Consider the following 27944-nt stretch of genomic DNA (forward strand, 5'->3'; position numbering starts at 1 on the left):
CAGCTCTCTCTGTGTTCTGATCACTGAGTTAGGCAACCAGAGCACGGGCCCTGTGCTGAGGAGAAGGGGTTGCCGATCGCAAAAACAGCAGGCGAGGGAGGACGGAGGAAGGAAGGAAAGAATCAGAAGAGAAGAGACACCAATGCATGGCTTCAGCAGAGGAAACAGAAAAGAAAACCATTTTGAACATAAGGACACAGAAAGAACCCAGGTCCCCCAAGTTTTCTCTTTATGCCCTCGTCTCTTTCCCCTCCCTGAGCTCATTCCTTCTAGAACAGACCTGAGCAGCAACAAAGAGATCTGTGGAGTCTAAAGAGGATCACAATGGGAGGAGGAGATGTGTGGAGAAGTCCAGGGAAGCCAGGAGCCATAGCCTACAAGAGCAAGAGATAAAGGCAGCCAGGCTGTGCACACACAGAGGCTCAAGGACTGGCGGTAGGGCCTCAAGATAAGGATGATGCTCGGGATGGGTGAGGAGAGAAGAGGAGATGGAGCCTGGAACAGAGGAACTGGAAACGCCGGCGGCAATGCTGTAAAGGGAAAAACCCAGGCTACCTTTAGGTGTCGATCATAGAAGTTAAGGAGAAGGGAAACTGGAGAGAGTAGAGGGAGAGCCTGGGGCAAGACACGGGAGCAAGAACAGGCCAGGTTGAGCGCTCCACTCTGTGAAACCAGCCTACCTACCAAAGGCAGAGCTGATGTATGAGTGTCGGAACAGCAGAGGCTAGGGCTGGTAAACCAGAGACAGGGAACAGAAGGTAGACACAGGAAGAGACAGACGGGGGAATCCAGGTAACAAAAGGATGGTCCCTCTCACCTGTGACCAGAGCGTCCATCTGTGTCCACATACTCTAGAATGTTCACCGGACTGCAGGGCTGGTTTGGGAGGCAGCTGAAAAAAGTATGTGAGAGCCAGGGAGACAAGGGGGCCTAAGAAAGGAAGAAGAGGGCAAACCAGGCCACACAAGAGGGCAGAGCCCAGAACTGAGTTAACTCCTTCCTTGTGTCTTCCATAGGAGGCAATGGAAACTCTGCGCCCACCATCCCCCATGAGCCCTCACTACCTATGCCAAGTTTGGCCTGATTGGCATATCAGGTTCCCTGAGGACAGAGCCTTTGTCACTTAGACCTGGCCCAGGCTGACCCAATGTTCTCAGTGCCTTATCATGCCCTCAAGAGCTTGAAAACCAGGCAGTGACATATTAGGCCATGGACTAACCTTGCAGCTTGCACACAGAAGCCTCAAGTGACCTCCAGGGACACATCTGCAGACAGGTGGCCTTCATCCTCTGAGAGCAACCATTTGGTATGCAAGGCTGAATCAGATCCCTTCAAGAATACTGCCGTGCAAGATCTAAGACCCCTGGAGAGAAGTGCATGCTCCTGCACCAACCCACCATAAGGGAAGGGAAGTATTCTAGGGTGCTGGCAACCCTGGGGAGGCACCACATCACTGAGAGTGCTGTACCAAGAAAAACTGACTGCAGTGTGTCTTACCCACCTCCACACACTCTAGAGCTATATTGAGAGGTGACAGTAGATAGGGTGTATCTCCTGGATGTGAGGGTGTCGGGGAAATCCAGAGTAGGGGTTCTAGCTTTGTCTCCTGAACACAATGTCTACTTAGTTATAACAGGCATGACCGGCTAAGACCCAACACCTACAACCTCTGAAAAAAAAAAAAATGGCAGCCCTGGAGGACAGGAGTTGCCTCTGGGCCTTGAGTGCTTGATGGTGCCACAGAGGAGGGTATGCATGTGAGTATAAGGCCTCAGAAGAGGTTAGAGAAGGGCACTTGGGAAGGGGTCAGTCTGCAGAGCCTCTGCCCATGGAAGCTGGAGCCTGGGGCCAACTGGTGTAAATCTCTGGGCCTGCCAAGCATCCTAAGCAGCACCTGCATCCTCTGGCAGCCTAGAGAGGCGGAAGGGAGCAACCCCTCACTTACACCCCTCCTCCCTCAGCCCCAGGATTAACACCTCTGGGCCTCCCCCCCCCCCTTCCATCAGGAGTAGAGGGTTGCAAAGGGAGGGTAACAACCTACGTGTCCAAATGTGATTGCTCATGATATATGCATTAGTATGTGTGGAAGCAAGAAAGAAAACCTGCAGGCTTAACTGGGTTAATGTGTGAAGTCTGTGTGCATGTATGCCTGTGTGTGTGTCTGACTGGAAATGGCCAAGGATGTGCAGCTGTTCACAGTTCTGCACATGAAATTACCAGACTTCAGGTAAATTGTCTAAGGCATAATCGGCGAGTCTCTTCCATGGTTTAGAGAGATTGAATGATGGTCTGAAGGTCAGGGAGCATTGAAAATAGAGTGTACACTCTCTATATGTCCCTAAACCAAGGTAGCAAGGTCTTTGGAGGACACCTGTCTAGAGATACAGGCAACAGAGACCACAGACAGTATCTGTACAGAGTAAGGAGAGGAAGAGAGAAGTGTAGAATTCTCTTACTATCAAAGGGAAACTGAGTCATACACCTGCAAAATGAGTGCCCTCCCTGGACATCATTGTCCCTGGGGAGACAGCACCGTGGAACTCCAGGTCCGAGAGAGTAGGAAGCACCCCTCAGGCTGAAGCTGTGCAGATAGCCAGGGTAGAAAGGAGGGAAGGGGGAGCCCGGAGTGGGAGCTTGTGTGTTGGAGACAGGACAAATATTAGGCCTGTAAGAGAAGGTGACCCTTACCCAGTGTGTTCAACTCACCCTTCAGATTAAAAATAACTGAGGTAAGGACCATGTGGGTAGGGGAGGTGGTGTGAGACGGTCCTGTCTCTTCTCTATCTGCCCATCGGCCCTTTGGGGGGGAGGAATGTGCCCAAGGACTAAAAAAAGGCCACAGAGCCAGAGGGGCGAGGGCAACAAACCTTTCATGGGCAAACCTCGGGGCCTGCTGTCCTGTCACCTCCAGAGCCAAGGGATCAAGGGAGGAGGAGCCAGGGCAGGAGGGAAGTGGGAGGGAGGGTCCCAGCAGATGACTCCAAATTTAGGCAGCAGGCACATGGAATGGTATATAAAGGGACAGGAACACTGAGAGCTCTCAGACTGAGATTTCTCCGTCCCAGGTAAGAAGGAGTTTAGGGTGGGGGCCCTTCAACCACACCAGACCTGTCCCCACCTAGAAGAAAGCTGCCTTCCCTAGAAGTGGGGTTCAGGTCAGTCAAAGATCAGCTAGGATGGCCTTCCCCCAGCCTGGGAAGGTCACAGTGGCAGGATGTTTCCAGAAGAAACGCTGGGTGCCCCTTCCCTTACACCGCCTCCTCTGTCCTCCTCCCGGGGGGCCCTCTCCCTTGTCTTGATTAATCTTGGCTCTTAGTGTTCACCAAGACTTGCCCTGCGCTGCCTACTCCATCTATCCCTACTGTCTCTGCCTTGCCTTCTCGCATGTTCTCCTTTCCCAACCGTTTCTCACTCCGTTTCCCCCTTCTCATCTTTATCTCTCTTTTCTTTCTGTGTCAGAGTGCTGGGAACCAAACCCAGGGTTTCATACACATCAAGTAAACAAGCTACCAGTGAGCCACAGCTTCAGTCCTTCTGGGTGCTTCCTTACCTATCTCACTCCCTGTCTTGTCCTGTTCCATCCTTGTCAGGATCTCTGGGTCCGTCTCTCAGCTTCTGCTACTCCTCTCTGCCAGTCTTTCTCTGCTTCCAGCTGCACCTCTACGGTGCCTCATTCCAGCTGTGGTCCAAATTCTTCAGGATTCTCTGTGAAAAGATTAACCGGGTGAGAATGCCCCCAGTTCCCCCTGGAGACAGCCGATCATGATTCTCCCAGAAGCCAGGCTTCCAACCCTCTTGTTCTCTGCCCAGGAGCCCAGCACTCTTAGTAAACTTCAGTCACCCTTACCCCACATAGACTTCTCAAAGAGAACCTCCTTCGGATGACTTCAGGGGCGTGAATAGTGGAACTTTTCATGGTGGGGAAGCGGGCCCTTTACACGGTGTCCGGTGGAAGAGCCATAGGTTTTGGTGTAGAAGAGGCAGGGAATGGTGGAGTAGGAAAGACAGGGCTTGGTATAGAAGCCTGGCCCACACCGGGAATGACAGGTCCCTCCTATCTCCCTCATAAGAGTTTAAGAGTAACAGGATGACGGATGCCCAGATGGCTGACTTCGGGGCGGCGGCCCAGTACCTGCGTAAGTCAGAGAAGGAGCGCTTAGAGGCCCAGACCCGGCCCTTCGACATCCGAACAGAGTGCTTCGTGCCTGATGACAAGGAGGAGTTTGTCAAGGCCAAGATCGTGTCCCGGGAAGGGGGCAAGGTCACTGCCGAAACTGAAAATGGCAAGGTATGGATAATGGGGGCAAGGCAGGGGAGGGAGGCTTGGGGGAAGGGTTTGGGGCAGAGCCTTCTATACTGGGAGCTGAGGAGCCTGAGAAGGGGTGGGGATGCCAAAGTTATGCTCCCTTGAGAACCTCAGGATCAGAACTTTTTCAGGGGGATCTAAGCAGGTGCACCAGGGCGTCACCCAAGGGATGCTCTCTTGGCAGAAAGACGCTGTCTCCCTCCTCGGAGAGGTCTTTAGATGAAGGCACCAGCATAGCATTAAAGGCAGCCCCCCTTTCCAACACTTGTGTCCCTCCTGTCTGTGCCTCAGTTTCTCCCAAAAAGTTCATATCTCAAATCCCTTTCTCCTAAAATTCAGACCCAGATGAACAAAAAAAGCAGAAACTTTTTATCTGAGAGATAATTCCTGAGGCCAGTGATACACACAGGATGGAACCCCTGTCTCCTGGGTGCTCAGTCTAGCTATGAGAGTTACCCCTGCTCAGAGCTGTGTGCCTCGCAGGCTGGCTGCCCAGATGTTGCTTCTCCAGGATGTGTACATTGATAGCCACAGCCCACAAAGGATTGTAATCTATCCAAGTTCAGTGACCTCTGGTCAGTAGGAGAGGACAATGTTTGACTGTTAAGAGCCACCACCTCTTCCACTGTAAAAAACAAAACAAAACAATAACAACAACAACAAACCAACTGACACATGATAACAAGTGATAGAAAACTGATACCAGTCCACCCCCGATTCTGACAGATAAGGAGTACAGGGTTGGAGGAATGCTGCTTGTCCCACAGGGGAAAAGGCTTTTCTGGAGCAACAGTGTGCTCTTGAGAACTATGTTCGGGAGACAGGCCCAGAGGCACGGCACTGTGTACACAGATTGCAGGGCTGATAGCCCCCAGCTTTGCCTTTGAATGTTTAACAAATGGAGTCAGACAAGAGATGATCACTGGACAGGGTCAGGAGCTGGCAGGAGAGAGGAATTCTGAACCATCTCTAGAGTTTGGGCAGAAAAATGACCTGGGAACTGGATCCTGGGGGACTTACGGGCAGGAAGCAGAAAGCGTTGTCAGCCAAGAACCATGGGAGTGACGCCAAGTCAGGGACTGGGTGAGAGCAGAAGGCTGGTAAACCAGATCTGACAGGAGCCCACGGAAGGCAGTCATTCATCCTGTCTCCCACTCTTCTCCAGACAGTGACCTTAAAAGAAGACCAGGTGATGCAGCAGAACCCTCCCAAGTTCGACAAGATCGAGGACATGGCCATGCTGACCTTCCTGCACGAGCCGGCTGTGCTGTACAACCTCAAGGAGCGCTACGCAGCCTGGATGATCTACGTGAGTACAGCTCTGGTCCATCCCAGAACCTAGAGCTTCCTGAGCAACTGCAGTCTCCTGAAGCCAAGCCACTGCCTACTGCCTGGTCTGTGTTCAGGAAGCACGGCACGCTATGCCAGCCCCTGCTCCTTTGGCTCGGTTATACCACTGGAAGGATTCTGAGCTTTGCCCTTTGCTTCCTTCGTCTCCTGGGGTCTGTCTCTAATTCTGACAACCACCCCTCACTTTCTCTTCCTTACCCCCAGACCTACTCAGGCCTCTTCTGTGTCACCGTCAACCCCTATAAGTGGCTGCCAGTGTACAATTCGGAAGTGGTGGCTGCCTACCGGGGCAAGAAGAGGAGCGAGGCTCCACCTCACATCTTCTCCATCTCTGACAACGCCTATCAGTACATGCTGACAGGTAAGCCCGGTGCCCTGACCCGGGTCCCCTCGACCTGAATTCCCTTCTGGATTCTCATCCCTCAACCCATTGCCTCTCCTCTTCTCTCTTCCAGATCGGGAGAACCAGTCCATCCTCATCACGTGAGCAAGCACTAATCCTCCACAGGGGTTTCGGGTGGGGATGGCCAGGCTAACCCCTGGGTACAGTAGGGAAGGAGAGTCTTCAAGGCTATAATTGTAAGGGTATGGCAGAAGGGGACTGAGCTCTTTAGAAGGCAAATCTTATGCTGTGCTGGGCTCTGGTAGCCTAGGCTAGGAAAGGACAGGTGCGGTGCACTTCTCATGAACGATAGTGGAATTCCTGGCTTCTGATTGTCCCTTGTTGCCTCAAGTGGAGAATCCGGAGCGGGGAAGACTGTGAACACAAAGCGTGTCATCCAGTACTTTGCAAGCATTGCAGCCATAGGGGACCGTAGCAAGAAGGACAATCCTAATGCAAACAAGGTGAGCATGGGCCACAGGCTCAGCCAAGGAGATGCAGGGAGAAGAGCAGGGCTTGGGAGGGTCAGTGCAGAAGATCTTTCTGGTGGGACACGCATGCTCTGAGACCTGTGTGGGGTCTGAGGATTCATCATCCACATCCTACCCCTGAGAATCAGCTTAGGCTCCCAGCCAACCAAAACCTTCTAAAGGTGAATGGAAGATAAACCCCCAAATTTCTGCTCCTTTCACAGGGCACCCTGGAGGACCAGATTATCCAGGCTAACCCTGCTCTGGAGGCCTTTGGCAATGCCAAGACTGTCCGGAATGACAACTCCTCCCGCTTTGTGAGTGACCCTGGACCTCTACTTTAAGTGACCTCATCCAAACTTACCAAGAAAATGGGAGTTCTATTTTGCCAAGAGTTGATATACTTTGTTATTATACTATACCTGGATTTTATATATACAGGCATACATAGACATACAGATACACACACACACACACACACACACACACATACACACACAGAGAGAGAGAGAGAGAGGGTGTGGGGGGGAAGGAAGGAGGGAGGGAAGGAAGGAGGGAAGGAGGGGATAGAGAAAGAGGGAAGGAAGGAGGGGAGAGAGAGAAGGAGGGAGGAAGGGAGGAAGGGAGGGAGAGAGAGAGGGAGGGAGGGAGGGAGGGAGGGAGGGAGGGAGGGAGAGAGAGAGAGAGAGAGAGAGCGCGCAAACCCTCCTGACTCAGTCTGGATCCTTGAATTCTGGGAAACCTAGAAAGAAATCAAACTTTCTGATATGGACAGAGCTGATTTGTGTCATATTTGAGATCTCTTACCAACATTTCCATATGTTCTGGGGCCAAACACATGAATTTCTACATACTGAGCTAGTCACCACCCCCCCCCAAGTCCATCACTTATGAAGCAGGGGTAATGACAGCTACCTCACAGAACACTGAGGGAATGAAGGGGAATGAGGTGAGAGCCACAAACCGGAGGCTTCTAACATAGACTAAGGCTCACTGCTGTTCTCTCCTCAGCTCCTCACTGAAATCTGGGTACAAGAAGCCTTTTCTGTTTTACTGATACTAACCTGACACCAAACAGGCCTTTTATGCTCTAGAACCATCAGGGCATTCTGGGTTGAACTACATTTTGTCCACATTTTGATTCCACACTTCTGGCCAGTGCCTTCACTCTGTTTGGTCTACCCACAGGGGAAATTCATCAGGATCCACTTTGGAGCCACTGGAAAGCTGGCTTCTGCAGACATAGAGACCTGTGAGTCCTGCCATCTGGCTTCCCTCCCCTCAGGCAGCCCCATCTCCTCCCTGTCTTCTGCCTAGGTCTCTGACCTCCTTGCGGCTTTAATATTCTTTAATGAATCTAGCCTCTTCTTGGGTTTCATGACCATGATGTAAAAGCCTCCTGCTCTGATCCCTGTTCTTTTGCTAACTCACCTCTCTTCTCTCACCTAATCTCCTCCACTCTCCGTGCCTCAGACCTTCTGGAGAAGTCCCGGGTGATCTTCCAGCTGAAGGCTGAGAGGAACTACCATATCTTCTACCAGATCCTGTCCAACAAGAAGCCAGAGCTGCTGGGTAACATGACCTGACCACTGCCCATGCGGTTCCCAGAACCCACCCATGGGGCTCCTCCTCTGGCTCTGTCTTACTTTCTTGTTCCCTCTTCCCTTTGATCTGTTCTTCCTCCTTTCTCCCCCTAGCTGGTCTGCACCTTTCTTGATGCCCTGTCAAGTACCTTGCTCCTCATTTTGTGTCTTTCCTCTCTGCCATGTTTTCTCCCCTTCCCCTTTCTCTTCACATGCTTCTCCTTCACCGTGACCTTGGGGCTTCTTTCCTGGGTTCCCCCATGCCTTCACTGACTGTCCTCTTTTCTATCTCCTCCCTGTCTTATCTCCCTCCCTCTACTCTTCCTCCATTCTCCCCTCCTTCCCGTTCTCTACGTCCTTACCCATCCCTGCCCTGCCTTCCATGCCTGACACAGACATGCTGCTGGTTACCAACAACCCATACGACTACGCCTTCGTCTCTCAGGGAGAGGTGTCTGTGGCCTCCATTGATGACTCAGAAGAGCTTTTGGCCACTGATGTAAGTGAGGAGCCTGGAGAAGCCCTTGGGGGTTCTGGAGGGCTCCCAGACCATCCTTTACTCATTCTCTCCTCTGTCCCAGAGCGCCTTTGATGTGCTGAGCTTCACAGCAGAGGAGAAGGCTGGTGTCTACAAGCTGACAGGCGCCATCATGCACTATGGGAACATGAAGTTCAAACAGAAGCAGCGGGAGGAGCAGGCGGAGCCAGACGGCACTGAAGGTGTGGGAAGGTGCACTGTTGAGGAAACCCTAGGTGTTGCACGGGCTCAAGAGGCCCATTGGCCTCAAGTACTGAAGACATTCACTAGGGACTGAGTCTCTTGTGCTGAGCCCAGTGGTTCTTTCAACAAGTCTTAAGGAATTAGGTTGGCAGCAAAGTTGTCCAGACGATAACACAGAAAGTTGAAGGAAACTGGGAGCAGTATGAGAACCAGTGGTCAGCATCTTCACCCAGGGCTAGGCCCTGCTCCTGGGCCTGCTCTTCAGCTAGATCCCAACCAAGTCCCTGTATGACTGATGAACTGAGGCTTGTGGGATAGAGAGATGAGGTGGAGGATGGGGTGGAACAAGAACATGGCCAGTAGATCCACAGCCATACTAATCAGACATTAGCTGGGACAAGGAATGCAGGTATTGGAAGTGCTTCTGCTCTCTTTGCCAATCAGATGCTGACAAATCTGCCTACCTCATGGGATTGAACTCAGCCGACCTGCTCAAGGGCCTGTGCCACCCTCGGGTGAAGGTGGGTAACGAGTATGTCACCAAGGGGCAGAGTGTACAGCAGGTGTACTACTCCATCGGGGCACTGGCCAAGTCAGTGTATGAGAAGATGTTCAACTGGATGGTGACACGCATCAATGCGACTCTGGAGACCAAGCAGCCACGCCAGTACTTCATAGGTGTCCTGGACATCGCCGGCTTTGAGATCTTCGATGTGAGTCTGGGAGCCCTGGCTTGGGGCACTATTTGTTCCTTACCTACCCACTCAGAACTCCAGTCACCTGTAGATGGACAGCCATAGGCCAGGCATGGGGGGACTGGATAGAGCCAATCACTGTCCCTGCCCTCAGGAGAAGCCCTACCTTTCCTGCTATGACCTGAGAGGGGACCAGCCATGCCTCTGCTGGGCTCGGGCAGGTGTGTGGCACAGAATCTGCCTGCCTAACTGGCTTCCTCACCCCTGTAGTTCAACAGCTTTGAGCAGTTGTGTATCAACTTCACCAATGAGAAGCTGCAACAGTTCTTCAACCACCACATGTTCGTGCTGGAGCAGGAGGAGTACAAGAAGGAAGGCATCGAGTGGGAGTTCATCGACTTTGGGATGGACCTGCAGGCCTGCATCGACCTCATTGAGAAGGTGAGCCCTGTCTCCACCATCTGAGCTCCCTTCTCTGTCAACCTAAAGTAGTCATTCCATCCATTCTACCCTCAGGAAACTAGAATCCCAAGCTGCTCCCCAGACTCAGCTTCACGTACCGTGAGGTCACAAACACTCACAGCTCTCTTCATTCCCTCAAACCTTGAATTTTATCTCACTCTATGATGGTAACCTCCCAGGGACTCCTGACCCTTCTCTCACACATAAGAAACATCAATCATGGAAAAGTCCTAGGCTGCAATTGGAAATGTTTACTTCATACTCTTCCTGTTTGCTGAGAAATAATCAATTCTCAGCCCATCTCCTCAGGAGAGGAGTGGTGTCCCTGACGCATGATTGCCTACATGTGCCTTGCCTTTTGCTATAGGTCAGAACCCAAGTATATGACCTGAATATGATCAATCACTGTTCACTGAAAAGGAACCTTCCCTCAAACTGAGTTATTACTTGAATTCTAGACCAAGGTTCTCATTTCCCAGACACCACAAAACCCTTAAAATTTGGGGAAGACATATATGCATCATCCTAGAAAATGAAAATGGTCACTAGCTTACCAAATTCTCAAAAGTGGTCTAGCCGCAAGAAAAACTAAGAATTTCATACTCTGAAGGCAAAAGTGTCTTTAGAACCAGGATTCACTCAGCCAACCCTTTAATGGCTGCTGACAGGGGTCTGGCTGCCACTGTAGCCAAATTCTGTGGGCAGACATATGTCTCTAACCTGAAAAAAAAAATGTTTCTAGTCTTTTCAGGCTTTAAGGAGAATGACTAGGAATACAAATCTGTCTTGCTACTGGGACAAGAGAAAAAACATGTGTGGAGTAACTCTGGATGTAACAGGATTTAAGTTCATTAAGAGTATTGTCTTGGGCCAGAAGGTTCTGCCCAGGCAGCTTTTGACCCTTCAGTAATGCAGCTCTATAGAGCCTTCTTCTGGTTAGAGTGTGGGAGTCCAGGAAATTGGGAGTGGAATCAACCATCCTTTCTCTCCTTGTTCCATGCTGTCAGCCCATGGGTATCATGTCCATCCTGGAGGAGGAGTGCATGTTCCCCAAGGCCTCAGACATGACCTTCAAGGCCAAGCTGTATGACAACCACCTAGGCAAGTCCAACAACTTCCAGAAGCCTCGCAATGTCAAGGGGAAGCAGGAAGCCCACTTCTCTCTGGTCCACTATGCGGGCACCGTGGACTACAATATCCTGGGTTGGCTGGAAAAGAACAAAGACCCCCTCAACGAGACGGTGGTGGGTTTGTACCAGAAGTCCTCTCTCAAGCTCATGGCCACGCTCTTCTCTACCTATGCTTCTGCTGATACCGGTAAGGGGGCAGATACAGTGGGCTCGGGATTTTCACAGGTTTGGGGTCCAGAGGCAGTAGGGGAGCCCAACACAGTCCATCTGCATCCCCTATGCCTTTACCTACCTAGTGTCACGGGTACAGGTACACATGTCTGATTCCTGAAGTCCAAGAACAACCAGAGGTCAGGAAGAGAGGTACACACTTTACTGTTAGATGCCCAGCACAGAAGTACGCTCAAAGGAGTTTTTAATACAGGTTGGCAAGATTGCTGAACAAAGGGTAGGGCAGATGAGCCTCCAGTTCAGAGAAGGAAGAAAATGGGCTTGGTTGGAAATGACTTAGGTGAGGTATAAAAAGAATAGGTAACAGAAAAAGTCTAACAGCTACGGTGTTAGGAGATGGAAGACCAGGCTTTCAGACATAGTTACTTCTACCCTCATGAAAAATAGACTTGGAAAATTGCTTGCCCAAACTCACGCAGCCTCTGAAGATCAGAGCCCTGACCCTGCCTGGGAGTATTTGTGTTTTTAGGGTCTTGTTCTTGGTCTTTCTCGGGTTATTAGGTGACAGTGGTAAAGGCAAAGGAGGCAAGAAGAAAGGCTCATCCTTCCAGACAGTGTCTGCTCTCCACCGGGTAAGACGGGCCCAGAGACTCCAGAACACCTGTAGTGGGTTAGGCCGGAGCTTCTCGGCTGCAACACTCTCTCTACCCCAATGCTATGTGTATGGGACAGAAGGAAACTAGAGTTACATGATCATTTTGGGTTATTTAACACTACGAGACTGAACTCACCCCACTTGATGGTTCTGGTGATGGAGTATCTGGAGCCCTGGACTCAGAAACACAAGGGAAGGTTCATGGGACCCCTGACTCTTCACTCTACTCTTATTCAGGAAAATCTGAACAAGCTGATGACAAACCTGAAGACCACCCACCCTCACTTTGTGCGCTGCCTCATTCCCAATGAGCGGAAGGCTCCAGGTGAGCCATAGGGAAGGCTTTAGTCAAGGTACTGCCTGGCACCCACTTAACCAAAGGCTGACCTCCATCCTTTCTGCTGCCCCAGGGGTGATGGACAACCCTCTGGTCATGCACCAGCTGCGATGCAACGGTGTGCTGGAAGGTATCCGCATCTGCAGGAAGGGCTTCCCCAACCGCATTCTTTATGGGGACTTCCGGCAGAGGTAAGGGGTACCCTAGGACTCACAGTCAGAGGTGGGCTGCCTTTGTGGGAGTTGGGGTCTACGGTGGCCCTGGAATACTGTAGGCAGGACAGACCCATGCAGAAGGCAAATGACTCTGAGAACTTCCTTCCCAAGGTATCGAATCCTGAACCCAGCAGCCATCCCTGAGGGGCAATTCATTGACAGCAGGAAGGGGGCTGAGAAGCTGCTGGGCTCCCTGGACATTGACCACAACCAGTACAAGTTTGGTCACACGAAGGTGGGTCTAGAGCTCTACATAATGGCTGTAGAGCAGGTAGCCATGCTGAGTGGTACCACTGAGACTGGGAGGCAGACTCGCACAGGCTCCACCCTCTCCTTTTCCATCCTCTCGGTCAGACTAGAACGCACGGGTGACGGGTCCCTGGGAGCTTATTGAACATCCCCCCCCCCGCTCCTGTACCTTGGTCACCCTCCGTTGATGCTGTGCCCACGTTGATTCTACCCACTTGCCCTCAGGTGTTCTTCAAGGCGGGGCTGCTGGGGCTGCTGGAGGAGATGCGGGATGAGAGGCTGAGCCGCATCATCACCAGAATCCAGGCCCAGGCCCGAGGCCAGCTCATGCGCATTGAGTTCAAGAAGATACTGGAGCGCAGGTGAGGCAGGCTGGAGGGAACGTGTCAGTGGAGAGGAGGACCAGCAGTGCTGGGTAGGTATACGGATCTGGATTCAGATCGTGGCTCCTGCTTGCTGTGATGTGGACAAGCGGGTCTACTGCAGGAGGTTTCATTATGAACTATTTTTAAAAGACTCCATGACACTTGAAAACAGGAGATGAATTAAGAAGGCTGGCCTATTGTTTACAGATGTGGAAATTAGTATAGAATTTTGAAAAGCATTTTATTCTTTTTAATATACTTAGGGTTTTTTTTTATTAGATTCATTTATGTATTGGGGTAGTGCCATGTCACATATATGAAGGTCAGAAGACAACCCAAAGAGTTGGTTCTTTCTCAGTTGATTGATTGATTGAGATTGATTGAGACAGGGTTTCTTTGTGTAGCCTTGGTTGTTCTTGAACTCAATCTGTAGACCAGGCTGGCCTCGAACTCAGAGACATGCCTGCCTTTGTCTCCAGAGTGCTGAGCCTCGAGGTGTATGCTGCCATAGCTGTTGTTTCTTGTTCTACTATGTGGATCCCAGGGATAAACTGAGGCCTCCAGACAGCTTCCCCCTGTAGACCACCTCACAGGCTCTTACATCTGTGCATAAAGCATGGTGCGTGTGGAAGTCAGAGGACGAAATGCAGGACCAGATCTCTGCTCCTGCCATGTTCAGTCACAGGGTCCAGCTGTGACACTTGACAGCACGTACCTTTGCCTGCTGAGCCATCTCGCCAGCCTGTTCTCTTCTTTAGAGTCGAACTATCAAATACTTTCCATTTTGTCAGGCTTTTTGACAAGTGCATACGTGTACACAATTCTCAGTGATCATATTCAGCCCGCTGCCCCCCACTCCTGCTGGCCCCTTCTTACTCCTAACCGATTCCCTCTGTGTCTATCTATGTCTTTATTTTTTTAATCATCACATGCTTCCCATTTTATCCCCAAATACAATCCACAGAGAAACCCCTTCACAGGTCCACCAGGAGACAGAAGAAAAAAGAATCAATCTTCATGGCAGTCTTAGTTGTAAGAGCAGATCTAGAAACAACCTTGCTTTCCACTTAAAAGAGAGTGACTAAATAGTATTCCAGCCATTTGGTGAAATACTGTGTAACAGTGAAAACAGCTAAACTACAGTGACATGCTGTAATGCATTTGAGCTTTAAAAACGGAAGTCACTAAGGGAATAAAAGGCAGTTCATACGAGCAGACATACAGTATGACACAGAATTGATCTATGAAGCTCAGAAATCACAAAAACAGAAGTGCATTGTTTAAAGTGACCTTTGTACGTTGCTCAAAACACTTTTTTTTTGAAGAAGAAGAAAATCAGGAATGGAGGAAATGGCTCAGGCAGGTGTTTACTGTGCAAACGTGAGCTCTCAAGCGCCTTGACTTCTCCGGCAGCCACACGAAAAGCCGGGTGTGGCTGCCTAATCCATAACTCTGGCACTGTGGGGTAGAGAGACAGCAGGGTCAGTAGAGCTTGCTGCACACCAGCCTAACAGAAACGGCAAGCCCCAGGTTCAGTGCCTTAAGAGAATGAAAGGAGACGCCTAATGCCCTCCTCTTGTCTCTAGGCACACATGGGTATGTATACTCACATGTGTGTGCCCAGATATAACACACACAAGCACAAGTTTAACCAAAAGAAAAACTGAGATACGTGTCTTACTACATATCCAGGCAGGGCTGGCTTGGAATTTACTATGCAGATCAGGCTGACCCTGAACCACAGCAGCCCACCTGAGTGCTGGGATTAAAAAAATCTACATCAGCACACCCAGCCAAAAGTAATCATTTTTTAAATAAGAAAATGAAAACCAAGATCAATATCAGTGGCTGCTTTCAGTAGAGGCCCAGGGAAGGTGGAGAGAGGAGCCCGCTTCCAGCTCAGTGGTTGAATGCTCCATCTCCTGCTGTTTTTAAATTTATAAACGTGTGTGTGTGTGTGTGTGTGTGTGTGTGTGTGTGTGTGTCAGGCATTCTGAAATGTAAAATGTTACACAGTCTGTATTTGAAGGTGTCCCGAAAATGAACATTGAACACAGAAGATCTCTCAGTGGCTTCTATTACTATTGCTGCCCAGTAGGGGAATGCATACCACGCTTTTATTGAACTCATGGGGAGTGAGGCTACAATGCCCCTTGTCCTTTGTGCCTGCAAACTTGCTTAGACAGAGGAGGCCAGTGCGACTGGTCCCATGACTGAGGAGACTTTTTTCTAGAGTTCTGTCTGATTCCACTCTTTCTTGTCAGAGATGCCCTGCTGGTTATCCAGTGGAACATCCGCGCCTTCATGGGGGTCAAGAATTGGCCGTGGATGAAGCTCTACTTCAAGATCAAGCCCCTGCTGAAGAGCGCAGAGACGGAGAAGGAGATGGCCAACATGAAGGAGGAGTTTGGGCGAGTCAAAGAAACACTAGAGAAGTCTGAGGCTCGCCGCAAGGAGCTGGAGGAGAAGATGGTGTCCCTGCTGCAGGAGAAGAATGACCTGCAGCTCCAAGTGCAGGCGGTGAGGACACGTGCTTTTATCTCCCCTTTTCTGTTTCTTCTTTTATTGCGTATCTCTTCTCCAGAGTCTGGGAATGCAGAAGCTCCGGCCCTTCACAAGACCCTGCATCTTTTCTCTTTAATCTCTTTAATCGTTGACTTCTTCTGGTCCTTGCCCCCAGGAACAAGACAACCTCAATGATGCCGAGGAACGCTGCGACCAGCTGATCAAGAACAAGATCCAGCTGGAGGCCAAGGTGAAGGAGATGACCGAGAGGCTGGAGGATGAGGAGGAGATGAACGCTGAGCTCACTGCCAAGAAGCGCAAGCTGGAAGACGAATGCTCGGAGCTCAAGAAGGACATTGATGACCTGGAGCTGACGCTGGCCAAGGTGGAGAAGGAAAAGCATGCAACTGAGAACAAGGTGAGGTCAGCTCCCTCTGCTTCAGCCCAGGTCTCTAGAAAATTTCCAGACCAGACTACGGGCCTAGTTGTTAGCATCTTTATAGGTGTCTCTACAGTGACATCGTTTGATCCTGAAAGCAATGTGGAACTATTTTTTGTTTATTTATTTTTGGCAGGTTAAAAACCTAACAGAGGAGATGGCTGGGCTGGACGAGATCATTGCCAAACTCACCAAAGAGAAGAAAGCTCTGCAAGAGGCTCACCAGCAAGCCCTAGATGACCTGCAAGCTGAGGAAGACAAGGTCAACACACTGACCAAGTCCAAAGTCAAGCTGGAGCAGCAGGTGGATGATGTAAGTGATACCAGCCATGTTCCATCCTTCTCCGATCAAGACTTTGTAGCCAATGCCTGTAGATGAAGAATTTTCCCCCCTGCATCTAACGCCTATGACTCCAGGAGCGTCTCTGTTCTCTGTGATTCCTCATCAGGCAAATCTCTGAGTACCAACCCACAATGGACTTCAAGTTTAAGGTATACACTGTGAATTCCAGTCTTTCCAGCATTTATTTGTTTTGTTCTCTCGGCCAGCTGGAGGGATCCCTGGAGCAGGAGAAGAAGGTGCGCATGGACCTGGAGCGAGCGAAGCGGAAGCTGGAGGGTGACCTAAAGCTGACCCAGGAGAGCATCATGGACCTGGAGAATGACAAGCTTCAGCTGGAAGAAAAGCTCAAGAAGTATGCCCCATCGCGTGTGGGGCGGGGCTGACATGGTGGGCAAGGGCGGCTGACAAGGATATGTTTCTGGCCTGGTAACCATGGCACTAAGTGATGTATCTGTACTGGTTTGGCTTCCCTGGGCACACTGAAAGTGAGGGCAGTCAACGCTCTACCCCTTTGCTGTCTGGGCCAGGGTTTGGGAGGCTGGTTCTGGCACAGAGCAATAAGACAGGCCCAGAGGAAGGAAGACCATCAGTTATATGTTCCTTCTGCTGCAGGAAAGAGTTTGACATCAGTCAGCAGAACAGTAAAATTGAGGATGAACAGGCCCTGGCTCTTCAGCTGCAGAAGAAGCTGAAGGAAAACCAGGTGACCCACTTCCCAGGGTGGATGAAGGGAGCCCAGAGCCTGGAGACTGTGGGTGGTGTTTAAGGTTCTAGACAATGCCTGGAATTCCAGGCAGCCCAGGACCCAAGCACTCCTAAATGCAGGAACGGCAGCTTTCCCATTATTGAGCAAGAATATGTCATCTTCTTAGCAAAGCTGTTTTGGGAGAGAGTCATGCCTACTAATGGGGCTTCTTTTCCCCAAGATGCTCTGCCTGTTGAACTTCCTGTTCTGGAACAACAGAGGTCTCAGTTCTCCGATCTTCTCTATTCGCTCTCTGCACAGGGATGAGGCATACCCCCACAAATTCCCTTCCCAGGGGCTGATCTGTTCACAGTCCTTGGCTGCTAATCCCAACCTCTAACACAGGCTGAGAACCACAGGCATTCCTGAACAGTTAACTCCTACCTCCTGGAGTAAGTCACCTAGCCTCCGTGACACTCAGCATTCTTCCCACCTGGTCGGTGGCAGTAAGTCCCGTCTTCTTGGGTACATCTTTTTATCTTACCCAGAATACTGAGCCATCCCCTGAGTCTGGGCAAGTTCTTTGGCCTCCAGAAGATAATAACATTATTCAAACCGGGTCTTGGCACCAAGCTATAGCACCTCCCTCTTCTGTGTAGGGTCTGTGCTTCAAGTCCTACCTTCTCTACCTTGAGAGTAGAGGTGCAGGTCCCCTCTCTCCTTCGACAGGATCTACTCCATTGTTCATTAAACTTCGTTTATTGTGCCACAAAATAAATCCCACAAATCTTCCCTATAGAGATGAAAGACCAAAATGGCAGATGGTCATGCTCCTGATTTAGTCAGGACCAAGACTAAGGCCATGACAATAAGGTAGGGGTATGAAGAAGAGGGCATCTTGTCGGTGCAGCCTGGCTTGGAAAGGAGCAATCAAGATGCCATATGGGTCCGAGCATAACCAAGGAACCCATGAAGTGTGGGGGATACGGTTGATTAGACTTCGTGGTTGGCTCAGATAATGACAATAGTATTTGATTATTCTTTGAGGCAGCTTAGCTGCAAATGTTAGTAAAACCGTAAGTGCTTATTTCCTTGCCTTAGAGTTAGTGGAGTAGAGGCAGGAGAAAATGTGGGCTCTTGAGGTTCATAACCTCAGGTCTCAGGATCCTGCTCCAAACACAAATAAATCCTCAACATTTAGGTTACAGATTCGCAAGCTTGGTCTCGGGTGCCTTTGGGAAATCCTCTAAACTTTGGCATCAACCAGTTTCCTAATGATGGCTAGTCTATTCCAGGATGCTTAGCAGCACCTCTTGCTTCTACCTACAGCTACTATAGCTTCCTCCACACAAGTTAAAACATCTCCAGGCACTGCTAGCTACCTAGTGGCTGAAAACCGATGCTAGAAACTGGTAGACTTTTAGAGCCCCAGGAGGGGGTCTTAATGGAAGGGTCCAGGAGGGGTGCAGGAGGCAGGTCCGAACCTCTGTGTTCCCGACTAGGCACGCATCGAGGAGCTGGAGGAGGAGCTGGAGGCCGAGCGCACAGCCAGGGCCAAGGTGGAGAAGCTGCGCTCTGACCTGTCCCGGGAGCTGGAGGAGATCAGCGAGAGGCTGGAGGAAGCCGGCGGAGCCACATCTGTGCAGATCGAGATGAACAAGAAGCGCGAGGCCGAGTTCCAGAAGATGCGGCGGGACCTGGAGGAGGCCACGCTGCAGCACGAGGCCACGGCCGCGGCCCTGCGCAAGAAGCACGCCGACAGCGTGGCCGAGCTGGGCGAGCAGATAGACAACCTGCAGCGGGTGAAGCAGAAGCTGGAGAAAGAGAAGAGTGAGTTCAAGCTGGAGCTGGATGACGTCACCTCCAACATGGAGCAGATCATCAAGGCCAAGGTGGGCGCTCCCAGCAGCCCCCTCCACCTCGCAGCTATGCCCTCTCTTGTCATTTCCTTTAGTGTCCTTTGGCCTTCACCTCCTGTCTACCCTGCCTCTCTGTAGACTTCACCCACGTTTATCTACTAATCTTTCTTTAATGCATTTCCTTCTTCAGACTGAGTTTCTTCTACTCCATACCACCCTCTTGCCTGTCCTCTGAGCTCTCCCCATCCTTGCCCTCTTTTCCTTCCTCTGGTCTGGGTCCACACAACGCCTCTTCCCTGCCAGTCCTGGCTCTTCCCACATTCACCTTTTGTCTGTTCTTTAATGCCTGAAGGCAAACCTGGAGAAAGTGTCCCGGACACTGGAGGACCAGGCCAACGAGTACCGAGTTAAGCTGGAAGAAGCCCAGCGCTCTCTCAATGACTTCACCACACAGCGAGCCAAGCTGCAGACAGAGAACGGTGGGTGCCCCGACCCTCTCCTAGCCTACTGCTTGTAGCTTTGCTTTTCCCCTTCCATCGTCCAAGAACCCTTCATTCCACCCCCAGGGGAGCTGTCCCGGCAACTGGAAGAAAAGGAGGCATTGATTTCCCAGCTCACCCGAGGCAAGCTCTCTTACACCCAGCAGATGGAGGACCTCAAGAGGCAGCTGGAGGAGGAAGGCAAGGTGAGGCCCAGTGGGACAGGCTTGGTGGCACCCCTGGACACAGTACCTCCATAAGCACACCCGGGTGCCAAAGATAACCTACTAACCTATCTCCCTACTAAATGGACCCCTGGCCATCTAATGACTTCCTATTTGTAAGGGAAAGAGGTAGGCAAGTGAAAATCACCTCGTGTGGGTGAGTCTGGGTCTTGACTGAAGTAAATAGACTTAAGAATCTAGAGACTGGAGGGCTGGATTTGTCCCAATCTCCTCAATGCCCACCTCTTCCCAGGCCAAGAACGCCCTGGCCCACGCACTGCAGTCAGCCCGGCACGATTGTGACCTGCTGCGGGAACAGTATGAAGAAGAGATGGAGGCCAAGGCTGAGCTACAGCGTGTCCTGTCCAAGGCCAACTCAGAGGTGGCCCAGTGGAGGACCAAGTATGAGACCGACGCCATACAGAGGACGGAGGAGCTGGAGGAAGCCAAGTGAGTCCACAGTGACTGTCCCTGGATTTGCAAAGAGAACGGAGCAAAGCATCTGCTGTGGAGACAGGCTGAGTAGATGCAGGAAAGATCTTTGGAGTGGGAGAACAGAGATGGGGAGACCTGGTGATCCATGGAAGTGTTTGACAGAATGCCCGAGTCCTGCAACCTGTATGCCTGGCTGGCCCTTGCTTACTTCCTTTGACAGGCGAGCTTTTGGCCCGGGTTATACCTGACACTCGCGTATAAGACGAGCAAAAAGCTTGTTGGTCAGAGGAGTTCTCGTCATTCAGCCTGGGCTTGGGGGAAAGGGCGGGGCTGCACTGCCACCAGATGTGCTTGTATGTATGGGGGAGTCTGAGCAGCCTGCGGTGGGAGACAGTTCTAGGTGCCAGTAGCCCTCACCTCCTCTAGGCTGGGGTTACATCTTAGGGAGCTGTGGGGAGAAGCTGGGTCTTTCTCGTCAACACTAGAAAGAAAGGGATCATCTCACGGTCTTGTGGCTCCAAGTCAGTCACACGCATTTTCCTGCTGCAGGAAGAAGCTGGCTCAGAGGCTTCAGGAGGCAGAGGAGGCAGTCGAGGCCGTGAACGCCAAGTGCTCCTCCCTGGAGAAGACCAAGCACAGGTTGCAGAACGAGATCGAGGACCTGATGGTGGACGTGGAGCGCTCCAATGCCGCCGCCGCAGCCCTGGACAAGAAACAGAGGAACTTCGATAAGGTAGGCCCACCGTGGACACTGTGCCTGCTGGTGGTGGCCAGAGCATGCTCCTCGGAGGCAGGAGAGGAGGGCTGAGACAGGACAGGGGCCTGGGGTAGCTCTGGACACAGTGCTCATCCCTACAGATCCTGGCTGAGTGGAAACAGAAGTATGAGGAGTCACAGTCAGAGCTGGAGTCTTCCCAGAAGGAGGCGCGCTCCCTGAGCACAGAGCTCTTCAAGCTCAAGAACGCCTATGAGGAGTCTCTAGAGCACCTGGAGACCTTCAAGCGGGAGAACAAGAACCTCCAGGGTGGGCGAGCTCAGGGGCAGGGAAGGGCCGGAGGGAAGGGGAAGTGGGGCACGGTATATTGATCTTCCTGATCCTCTGATCCTCAGAGGAGATCTCAGATCTAACTGAACAGCTGGGAGAAGGGGGGAAAAATGTGCACGAGCTGGAGAAGGCCCGCAAACAGCTGGAAGTGGAGAAGCTGGAGCTGCAGTCGGCCCTGGAGGAGGCTGAGGTAAGGGCCTCACTCTGTCTGTACGCTCCAGTCTGTCCTACTCTATCCTGCCCCACACACGTCACTCTGACCCCAAGACAAACCTAGTGGCTCGAATTCTTAGTAGAAGGTCACATACACCAGAACCATGCCTGCCTCCAAACTAAGGTCTTCCCATTAGACGATGCCACAGTCTGGTTTTTAAGACAGAAGGCTTGCTTCCTGGTTTGGAATCAAGCTATCATAATTACTGATCAAACCATTGGGAGGAACAGAGGCTCTGGGGTCAAATGACCTGGGTTTGGACCCTGGCTTGAGACCCTCCATGTGCGTTTCTGTCCTCATCTGTTAAGTGAGATCACATCAAACACTTATGTATTAGCCACGATTGCTGTGCAGTCTAAGAACCTGGGACAGCCCAGATTAGGGCTATAGAAACTTCTACCTTTTCTGTGATATTTTTAATCCAGTGGGTCAGGAGCTCCTGCTATGTTAGTCCCAAAGGCCCAATGACTGAAAAGTCCTAATTCGGGCTGGAGAGATGGCTCAGCCATTAAAGGCTAGGCTCTCAACCAAAAATATGAGAGAAGTCTGAACCCTTTCCTTTACAGAGGAAGGTCCAGGAGTCAGGCAGCTCTGGAGGTTTAGCTCTTTCTCTCCCATAGCAATCTGGTTACAGGACCAATCACTGCAGCTCCTTCCCAGGCCATAGTCAGTCCTGGTTAAAGTCTGTCTCCCCTCATCCCCCACACCCAACCCAATTCGGCCTTGATTACCCACCTCTGATTCCTCTCCCCTTTCCAGGCCTCCCTGGAACACGAGGAGGGCAAGATCCTCCGAGCCCAGCTGGAGTTCAACCAGATCAAGGCAGAGATCGAAAGGAAGCTGGCAGAGAAGGATGAGGAGATGGAGCAGGCCAAGCGCAACCACCTGCGGGTGGTGGACTCCCTGCAGACCTCCCTGGACGCCGAGACCCGGAGCCGCAATGAGGCCCTGCGGGTGAAGAAGAAGATGGAGGGCGACCTCAACGAGATGGAGATCCAGCTCAGCCAAGCCAATAGAATAGCCTCCGAGGCCCAGAAGCACCTGAAGAATGCTCAAGCCCACTTGAAGGTAACAGGAGCCAGGCGTCTAGAAGGTGGTGAGTCGGAGCATGTATAGCTCCCAGAAAGATGATAAGGGGCTACAACCACACCACTCTGAATATACCCAATCTCATCTGATCTTGGAAGCTAAGAGGCCCGGTTAATGCTTGAAAAAGAGATAGGAAAGGACAGGTATTGCCGTAAATATTAAACCGGATGGCTTATGTCTTTATCGGCCCCCACGGTCTCACTCTGCGGACGCCACTCTAGCATAGAGCTGAGCTCACAGACTCTGTCACTCGGTCTGTGAGCTCCATGCTCCACGAGATTCCCTTTCCAGGAAGTTCACTCCGCCTGCCCTGGTGCTTCTGTCCTGGTGCGTTTCTTTACCCCACGGCCCATCACAAACATGACTGTATGGCCCACTAGCTTTTTGTACAGGTTTATATATTTAATTCTCAATCCACAAACCCTCTATTCAATAAGATTACATCCAGTGGACCAAGACTCAAACTGCCCTTCCGTATGAGATAAAATGACCTACAGAACCCCTTAAGTCCACCTGGGTCTGCTTTCTCTGTCTCCATCTTATTTCTCTCCCTCCTCTTTGATCCTCTTCCATTTTTCTACCTTTTCCTGCCTACCTCTCCACTGTCCAATCACGTATCACCTTAACATCAATCCACAGACAGGGAATAAATGGGCTAACATAAATATGAGACACTGGGAACAGTGCACTCTGGACAGGAGAGATAATGAGACAGGTGCTTATCTTCCTGATGACAAAAGCTGTTGGACGGGATCAGATGGGGTGTGCCAGACCCAAAATGGGAGATCTGTTGGCATGAGGTCTCGGCCATTTACCATCATACTTTCCCCGTAGGACACCCAGCTCCAGCTGGACGACGCAGTCCATGCCAACGACGACCTGAAGGAGAACATCGCCATCGTGGAGCGGCGCAACAACCTGCTGCAGGCGGAGCTGGAGGAGCTGCGGGCTGTGGTGGAGCAGACAGAGCGGTCTCGGAAGCTGGCAGAGCAGGAGCTGATTGAGACCAGTGAGCGGGTGCAGCTGCTGCACTCGCAGGTGAGGGGGGACCCTGTGCAGAAACCCGCTGAGAGTCAGAGCAAGTCAAGCAGCATTGCATCTTGGGTCAGCTCTCACCTGTCAGTAGCAGCTGGGAGAACCATTATCTTGAGCAAGAGCAACAGACTTAGGAGCTAAAGATGTCACGGCTGAATGGTGGTGCCCGTGAGTCACAAATCTGGGGGCCGTGGACTGCATTTGTCATCTGATAGCCTGATCTACAAGAGAGCCTCCAACTTAATTTGTAAAGATAGGAGTTTGGGAGTTTAAAGATGCGTAACTGGGGCTGGAGTTAAGTGTGTCTACTGTTCTTTCGCAGGACCCCAAAAACTTGGTCCCCAGCACCCAAGTCAGGTGGTTCACAATCTCTTACAACTCCAGTTCTGGAAGATCTGAGACTTGTGGCCTCTGTGGGTACCTGTACTCACATGTACATATTGACTCAAACACTCATACGAATGCACACACACACATACATGTACATGTACACTCTCATATATACACATGCATATGCACGCACACATATGCACACTCACATGTATACACATACACATGCACACACACGTGCACACACATATGCAGAGAGAGAGATTTTAAATAAGCATCTTCTAACCAGGCAAACTGTGGGGAGGACTCTGCTTTCTATTCCCACTGTTCCCAGTTCTACTCATCCAGATGAGTGTTCGTGCCAAACTATTTCAGTGCCTTGTGTGGCTTTGCCCCATAATTTAGCATATGTGTAAATGACACCATCCAGTGACTGTGCCCTCTACTTCAGTCAAGGACACTTTTCTCTAATTATGATCATTTCTAGTTATGCTTTGAAGTCTTCCCACTTTCTTTGGAATATGTTCCTATATACAAATATATTCCTAAGCGTTCAAGGGTAAAACTACTGATCTTGAGCTGTTCAGGGTCTTTCTCCAGTGCTGAGTAATTTTCTGGACTATATCCACTCTCATAAGGAAAGGGAAAGTGAGGGAAATCCCGAAAGCCAGACTTGTTTAATGTTTTCTTGGTGTTATTTGTACATGTTCATGTGTGTGCACATGGGTGTGAAGTACACGTGTACACATGTGGGCTTGTGTAAGGAGGCCAAATGTTAACACTGGGCGTCTTCTTCTGTCACGCCCCGTCTTATCTTCTGAGGTAAAGTGTCTCACTGGATGTAGAGCTCAGCAGTTGGCTGGGTGGGCTGACCAGTGAGCTTCAGACTTCCATCTGTGTCTGACCTCTGGGCACTGGGGTTACAGGTGTGCACCACTGTGTCAGCTTTCACATAGGTTCTGGGGATCTGAACTCAGACCCCCATGCTTGAGCAGCAGGTGATTTTCTGCCTGAGCCATCGCCCCAGCCTTAGATGACTTTTCCTCCTCTTCTTCCTCCCCTTCCTCCTCCTCCCCTTCCTTCTCCCACTCCTCCTCTTTCTCTTCCTCCTCCCTCTCCTCTTCTTCCTCCCCTTCCTCCTCCTCCCCTTCCTTCTCCCACTCCTCCTCTTTCTCTTCCTCCTCCCTCTCCTCTTCTTCCTCCCCTTCCTCCTCCTCCTCTTCCTTCTCCCACTCCTCCTCTTTCTCTTCATCCTCCCCCTCCTTTTCTTCCTCCCCTTCCTCCTCCTCTTTTTCCTCCTCTCCTTCCTCCTCCCTTTTCAACAACTTCTAATTTTCTCTGAACAAAAATATGGAACTAAACAATAAAACTGCATTTGGTATTTTTTCTACTCATATCCAGAACACCAGCCTCATCAACCAGAAGAAGAAGATGGAGACGGACCTGACCCAGCTCCAGACAGAGGTGGAGGAGGCAGTGCAGGAGTGTAGGAACGCAGAAGAGAAAGCCAAGAAGGCCATCACAGATGTGAGTCCCCCACCCTGCCCACCCACTCCAGACCAGCATCTCCCTAGCATGGGCAGTGAGCAGACCACAGGCCCCCCTCTCCCGTGCACAGGCCGCCATGATGGCGGAGGAGCTGAAGAAGGAGCAGGACACCAGCGCACACCTGGAGCGCATGAAGAAGAACATGGAGCAGACCATCAAGGACCTGCAGCACCGGCTGGACGAGGCAGAGCAGATCGCCCTCAAGGGCGGCAAGAAGCAGCTGCAGAAGCTGGAGGCCCGGGTCCGGGAGCTGGAGAACGAGCTGGAGGCTGAGCAGAAGCGCAATGCGGAGTCGGTGAAGGGCATGAGGAAGAGCGAGAGGCGCATCAAGGAGCTCACCTACCAGGTTGGGCAGGGCAGATCAAGATGGAGCAATGGCTTCACAAGCCCATTCAGGGGCTCAAGCAGGGCTCTGTGGTGGTTCTGCGGTGATGTGACATCGCACTAATGCCGGGCGCCACGTTGCACCAGCACCTTTAGATGCTAGCTGGCTGCAGTTTCTCCAACAGGGCACCTAGGCCTGAGGGCAATGTCTCAGCATGCCAGAGAATGCCATTTACATAGCTGAGATTGGCCATTGACCTGCTATTTTCAGTGTCTGGGAGAGAAGCCTGAGGAGAAGGGTGACTTGGTACACTTAAGAAGGGAACACAAGAGGTGTAGGGTAGAGATGGCAGACCTATTTTGGACAAAGGGGCAATGGTGCCCCAGAGCATGACATGAAGACAGGAATGACCAAAGGGAGCCACAGATCCTGCTGCCCAAATTCTGGCTCAGGAGAATGTGCCAGAATATCGGGCTATGTTAGTTAGAATAATCTACATGGTAATAACACCAGCTTTCCTTACTATTCCTCTTCTGGTCACTTTGAACCACTGGGCCAAAAGTGCCCATGTTACCGCAAGAGAAAGTCTCTTTACCAGGCGGACCCTCTGTCTCCATAGGACCATAGTAAGAGGTTGAAGTGGCTCAGTGATTAAAAGCAGTGGCTGCTCTTCCAGAGAACCCACATGGCAGCTCACAAACTCTCTGTAACTCCAAGGCCAGACACTCTCACACAGACATACATGCAGGCCAAACACCAGTGCAAATACAAAGAAATAAATCAAAGTTCACTATGGCTCTGAGAACCTCCCCCTCACTTCAAGCACCCCTTGACCCGAGCCACCAGAGGGCAAGGCAGCTGAGGCCTAAGGAGAGGACTAGAGTAAGGGAGGAGGGACTGATGACCACAGTTGGTTCTCTCTTCCAAACTGGCTTCTCCCTCCCTCTCTGTCTCCCACCCACCTTCAGACAGAGGAAGACAAGAAGAACTTGATGAGGCTGCAGGACCTGGTGGACAAGCTGCAGTTGAAGGTGAAGGCCTACAAGCGCCAGGCTGAGGAGGCGGTGAGTTCAGAGTTGCCTCTCCTTTTATCCACACACCTGCTAGCGAGAGCCAGTGAGCCTCCACCACAGTGGGGCCAAGGCAAGGGTCTGCTCCGACCTTCAGCTCAGACATTTTTCTGCATGTACAATCAGAACTGTATCTAGCAACCTACATTCTACAGATCAGTGCTGTCCCTGCCCTGCATCTGCCCACTGGTTGCTTACAGTCCACATACCATAAGACCAAGGGAGATGCAGGACAGGAAAGGGACAAGAGTTGGAGGTGGGTCTGGACAGAACTAAAGACAGGGTGAAAGAGAAGACAGAAACATGTGGGTATAGTGTGTTTGCGCACAGATGTGCAGAAAACCCCTAATTCGGCAGACATCTGTCTGAGGCACCACTGGAACCGAATGCGGTAAGTCAGGATTCTCAAGGCAGCATGGGCTTGTTCCAGGCAGTGAGTGGTGATGAAGGATCTTAAACACTGAACATGTTTGAGGAAGGTGCCAAGCAGGGCATGCCTGGGAGGGCTGTTACAGGAACTGGGTGAGTGGCTCAGGGTCACAGACCATGAAAACCTGAGGTTTGTTCCCAGGGTTTTTCTCACCCCAATCTCCCATCCCGTTTATCTGCTCATAGGAGGAGCAGGCCAACACCAACCTGTCCAAGTTCCGCAAGGTGCAACACGAGCTGGATGAGGCAGAGGAGAGGGCGGACATCGCCGAGTCCCAGGTCAACAAGCTGCGGGCCAAGAGCCGGGACATTGGTGCCAAGGTGGGTTCCTCCCCTGAAGTACCAGTCATGCACTCACTGATGCTCTGAACAGCTGCATGCACATCCCATGTGCATTTAGACATAGAACAGGCAATGCGTATAACCTGAGAGTCCCACAGACACCTATAACTGAGAAGCCACTCTCCCACTCAAAGCAGCCCCAGAACTGTGCTCTAAATGACAAGCACAGCCATCATGAGACTTCAAGACTCCTGAGGTTTAACCCTTCCCTTTCCAAGGGTGTCTTTCTAGAACCTCTGAAATCCCTAGAGATTCCTCCCCAGGCCATCTTGCCCAGTGGCCTCACACCTCTTATTCCATTCTCATCCTTTCTCAGCAGAAAATGCACGATGAGGAATGACCTTTCCAGCAGAACCTCGCTGTTGTTAATCCACAATAAACATGAATGCTCGACTCTGCCTGTGCCCTCTGTCCTTTCTACTAATTGTCTATCTGGGATGGCAATTTTGGTGGCACA

At 51.2% G+C, this 27944-nt stretch overlaps 1 protein-coding gene across 2 annotated transcripts; it reads left to right on the plus strand.

Annotated features, from left to right (window-relative positions):
• The first annotated feature begins 3592 nt into the window (after window positions 1-3592).
• Window positions 3593-27859, plus strand: LOC308427969 (myosin-6). Of its 2 annotated transcripts, none has more exons than XM_080926277.1 (38): window positions 3593-3724; window positions 4071-4288; window positions 5472-5615; window positions 5861-6017; window positions 6112-6139; window positions 6391-6502; window positions 6733-6825; window positions 7697-7760; window positions 7982-8080; window positions 8487-8590; window positions 8673-8811; window positions 9257-9525; window positions 9778-9948; window positions 10977-11286; window positions 11832-11902; window positions 12163-12250; window positions 12336-12453; window positions 12589-12712; window positions 12952-13088; window positions 15356-15611; window positions 15772-16014; window positions 16172-16348; window positions 16585-16730; window positions 16991-17081; window positions 18566-18955; window positions 19275-19401; window positions 19489-19607; window positions 19879-20075; window positions 20610-20793; window positions 20919-21084; window positions 21171-21295; window positions 22079-22387; window positions 23243-23446; window positions 25175-25300; window positions 25392-25667; window positions 26615-26710; window positions 27332-27466; window positions 27807-27859. In XM_080926277.1, the coding sequence occupies exons 2-38, from the start codon at window positions 4088-4090 to the stop codon at window positions 27825-27827; spliced, it is 5817 nt and encodes a 1938-aa protein (XP_080782403.1). In that variant the 5' UTR covers window positions 3593-3724; window positions 4071-4087; the 3' UTR covers window positions 27828-27859. The 2 variants fall into 2 exon arrangements, with proteins under 2 accessions (XP_080782403.1, XP_080782402.1); XM_080926276.1 differs by having other exon boundaries at window positions 27804-27855.
• The last annotated feature ends 85 nt before the right edge of the window (window positions 27860-27944 follow it).

This window comes from Micromys minutus (genome assembly GCF_963924665.1).
Source record: "Micromys minutus genome assembly, chromosome: 12".
NCBI classification, from domain to species: Eukaryota; Metazoa; Chordata; class Mammalia; order Rodentia; family Muridae; genus Micromys; species Micromys minutus.

What these genes read in the sequence shown, in the direction of transcription:
- LOC308427969 (XM_080926276.1), top strand. Translation starts at nt 4,088, where the DNA reads ATGACGGATGCCCAGATGGCTGACTTCGGGGCGGCGGCCCAGTACCTG. An exon ending in ACAATCCTAATGCAAACAAG is followed by an intron (nt 6,503 to 6,732) that starts GTGAGCATGGGC and finishes CTCCTTTCACAG; the next exon opens with GGCACCCTGGAGGACCAGAT. An exon ending in GGAGCCAGACGGCACTGAAG is followed by an intron (nt 8,812 to 9,256) that starts GTGTGGGAAGGT and finishes TTTGCCAATCAG; the next exon opens with ATGCTGACAAATCTGCCTAC.